We start from the raw sequence: 3,453 nt of genomic DNA, 5'->3' as shown, positions 1-3,453 counted from the left end.
GCAGCTGCTCGGGCAGTAGCTGCTGCGCAGAGAGTGCTGCAGCAGCGCCGCCACACGCAGACAAGCATGTCCCCAGTTGACACGGGGAGGGTGATGCAGATGGCTAGCTGGCACATGGAGCAGTTGCGCATTGCGAATGAACGGCTGAAGAGGCAGGCGGGCCCTGTACGGTCAGATGGTCGTATAACGGATCTCCTTAGAGATGCTGCTGTGTTCGTCGATATGCTTAAGAACACAAATATGCTCGGCGAGGCAGAACTCATCCAACAGGCTGTAGACGGATTACAGGCTACGTTGTGGCGCTCCGGTGGGCCTGAAGCAGCATCAGTAGCAACTGCAGCAGAGCAGGATAGAGGAGCAAGGACGAAAGTTAAAAAGACAGTCTCCTTCTCAGTAGCCCCCGCAGGAGGGCCTCGGCTGCCCATGAGGGCTTCCTCTGTCCGGGAGACCCAGCACCGCGAACAGCCCTTCCAGGAGTCTCACGATCCTCGGCGTCACAGGCGCTGGGGGGTTATTGCGCAGCCGGCCGCGAGACAGACAATTCAGTTTGGTGGGGATTCTACTTCTGGGCAGCCTGGTCCGGCGCAGCGTCCCGCGACGCAAGTAGGAGTACCACCAGCACCAGCAGGAGTAGCACCAGTACCACCAAGAGGACCAAAAGAAGCAGCACCAGGAGTAGCACCACCAGGAGCATCACCAAGAGTAGCACCAAGGGCAGCAGCACCAGGAGTTGCACCAGGAGTCGCACCAGGAGCAGCACCAGGAGTAGCACCAGGAGCAGCATCACGAGCAGCACCAGGAGTAGCACCAGGAGCAGCACTAGGAGCTCGACCAGGAGTAGCACCAGGAGTAGCACCAGGTGTAGCAGCGGGAGCAGCAGCAGCAGCACGAGGATCAGCAGCACCAGGACCGGCTCTGCCTCAGCTCCCTCCTAAGCTTCGTTTGAGGAGAACGGTCTTGGGAAGGGAGGAGGAGGTGCAGTCAAGCATGGAGAGTTTGCCTGGTGCAGGAGCACCAACAACATCAGCAGAAGCCGGTGCTCCTCCGATCCCGCCTAAGGCTACTACGCAGAAGAGAAGAGAAGAGGTGCAGTCAAGCATGGAGAGTCTGCCTGGTGCAGCAGCACCAAGAAGAGATGCTACTGCTGAGGGTGCTGCTTCGGGTGCTGCTGCAGAAGATGACGTTCCAACTAGGGCATATTCTCCGGAGGGCGTGGCCAGCTTGGATCTCGCCATGCAGAGGGTAATTGTAAAACTGTCGGACAGCTGGTATTCCGTGCTGGGGGCGCTCCCTGGGACATCACCAGAGCAGAACTGGGAGGTTGCAGATGCGGTGCTGCGGCAAGCAGCAAGAGATGTATCGGAAGCACAAAGTGTTACTTTGCATCGGGCTTTGAGCAGGAATACGGTATCTGTTTTCAGAGATACTCTCGAGAAATGCAAGGATGGCGTCCAAGCCCTGCTAGAGGCCATAGAAGGACACTGGATGAGAAGAATCCATGCTGACTCAGAAAGACTTAAGAAAAAGGCCGCTGCTCTGCAACAACAAATGGAGACTCGCGCCCCCACGGTGGCTCCTGACGTAGATACGCTGCTCTTTTCGCTGACTCAGCTGAAGATGGAAGTCGACAGAGTAAGCGGACATCTCGAACATTTCAAAGACGTTGTGCAAGTGGCTGCACGTGTCCCGCCTCGACTAAGCGCAGAGATTTCTGCCCTCTGGGATCAGGCGAACAAGGCCATCGAAGATATCCGAAGAGCTGGAGAGAGTTGCACCTACCGCTGGATTAGCTGGATTCAAAGGGGGTGGAAGGATTTTGATGATATGGCAACAACGAGCAAGCACTCGGATGAGCTGGATAAAAAGCGCAGATCGGACTTCATGTCTGTCATCGATCGCACAGCAGAGGCAGCGCAAAGCCTCCAGCAAACCTTTGGCGATTACGCCGCTCTTCAAGTGCTGTTTCAACTTGTGGAAGAAGGCAAAAAAAGCTTAGCTGGAGCAGACAAGCAGGAGGAGGCGGGGGAAGAGCAGCAGTAGCAGGAAGGGGGGGACCGCCAGCAGCAGGAGGGGAAGGGGGAACAGCCGCAGGAGCAGGGCACGTAGATGCGCCCTGTGGCAGCCGCAGAAGCCAGACTACGGATAAAAGCATGCTAAGAGAAACCAACCACAGCCGAAGTGTTGAATTGGATTCCCGGTTCGAAAGAGAGGACTGAAAGAGAGGGAAGGCGAGATGTGATGATGAAAGAACGCCGGCAAAGCCCGGGGAGTTGAGGAGACACAGCGAACTTTGAACATACAAAGACAAAGTAAATACACTTGGGCATTGAAAGGGTTAATGACTCGTCCACTTTTTTTTTTTGCTTGTCGCCTCATTGTACTGTGTATGGGTGCATGTGTTTGTGTTCTATGCATGCGCTTGCTTATAACTGCATATGTGACGCTCCTGCCACCGCTTGCTGCTCTCAGCGCGAGCTGTGGGATGCGCAAGGAAATTGCAGGGCGAGCAAATCAGTCAAATACAATACGACAAGTGAATTCATGTCGAACGTGCGGCTGACGTGCGGTTGTTCACTGCAGCGTGACACGCGGAAGTCCAGTAAAACACATCGGCAAGAAAATCTGGCAAACGAATATAAAATGTACACACAAATAAAAGCAGCGTGGTATTATATGTATTATGTATGTATGTGTGTGTGTGTGATTGTATGTATGTATGCCTGTGTGCGTGTGTGTGTGTGTTCTCTTCCGTGTTTCCGTTCGGATACTGGTGCTCATCTTTGTATATTCTGCCAGTAAATTCATGTAAATGTTATCAAGTGCGTTTATGTGAATGGCGAGTAGCACTGGATCCGTTTTTATGCTCAACATAGTCCGGAACAACTNTCAAGTGCGTTTATGTGAATGGCGAGTAGCACTGGATCCGTTTTTATGCTCAACATAGTCCGGAACAACTTCATAAGTCGCTTCGGTTTCATATGTACAGCTATTGGTACCTATGCATATTTATTAGAGGTCCTAATTCATTTGAATGATCAATTTGAAGCAAAATCACTCGATGAGATTGCAATTTTCAACAAGGAAGTACCCCCTTGTTTATGCATTTTTTTTTTCGCGCCGTTTTTGGCTTCGTTCAGGGTGAGCTGGTGATGTACACCTATTGCGTGCATGTGCTGTTCGATGCTTCTATGTACCTAAGTGTAATGAAGCATCAAAGACGGCGTACGCGTGAAGCTGCGAAGAAATGCCTTTTTAGATAAGCAGTGGCATTCAATGCGGCTGTATGGCTATTATTGTCGTAGTATACGGGCCGTTAAAGGTATACATTGTACATGCTCATTACATGTATTTTGTATATATTTTATGTTTCCGCAAACTCTTCAATTTTCACAGATACACTGAGTACGATACAGATGCAAGACCTCACAGTTGAATAGCCCTGGCAGCGCACTC

The 3,453-nt window shown here is 51.8% G+C and overlaps 1 protein-coding gene across 1 annotated transcript in view; it reads left to right on the top strand.

Annotated features, from left to right (window-relative positions):
- Positions 1 to 2,040, top strand: part of EMH_0013880 (uncharacterized protein) — a gene marked incomplete at both ends in the record, with an annotated part of 2,610 nt that extends 570 nt beyond the window's left edge. The window contains one exon of the mRNA XM_013499946.1: positions 3 to 2,040. Coding sequence (XP_013355400.1) covers positions 3 to 2,040 — 2,038 coding nt within the window. The remainder of the gene's footprint in view (positions 1 to 2) is intronic.
- Positions 2,041 to 3,453: the final 1,413 nt, after the last annotated feature.

This window comes from Eimeria mitis, genomic scaffold, assembly GCF_000499745.2.
Source record: "Eimeria mitis Houghton genomic scaffold, Emh_scaff485, whole genome shotgun sequence".
Taxonomy (NCBI): Eukaryota; Apicomplexa; class Conoidasida; order Eucoccidiorida; family Eimeriidae; genus Eimeria; species Eimeria mitis.
This window is presented reverse-complemented; position numbering and strand designations above follow the sequence as displayed.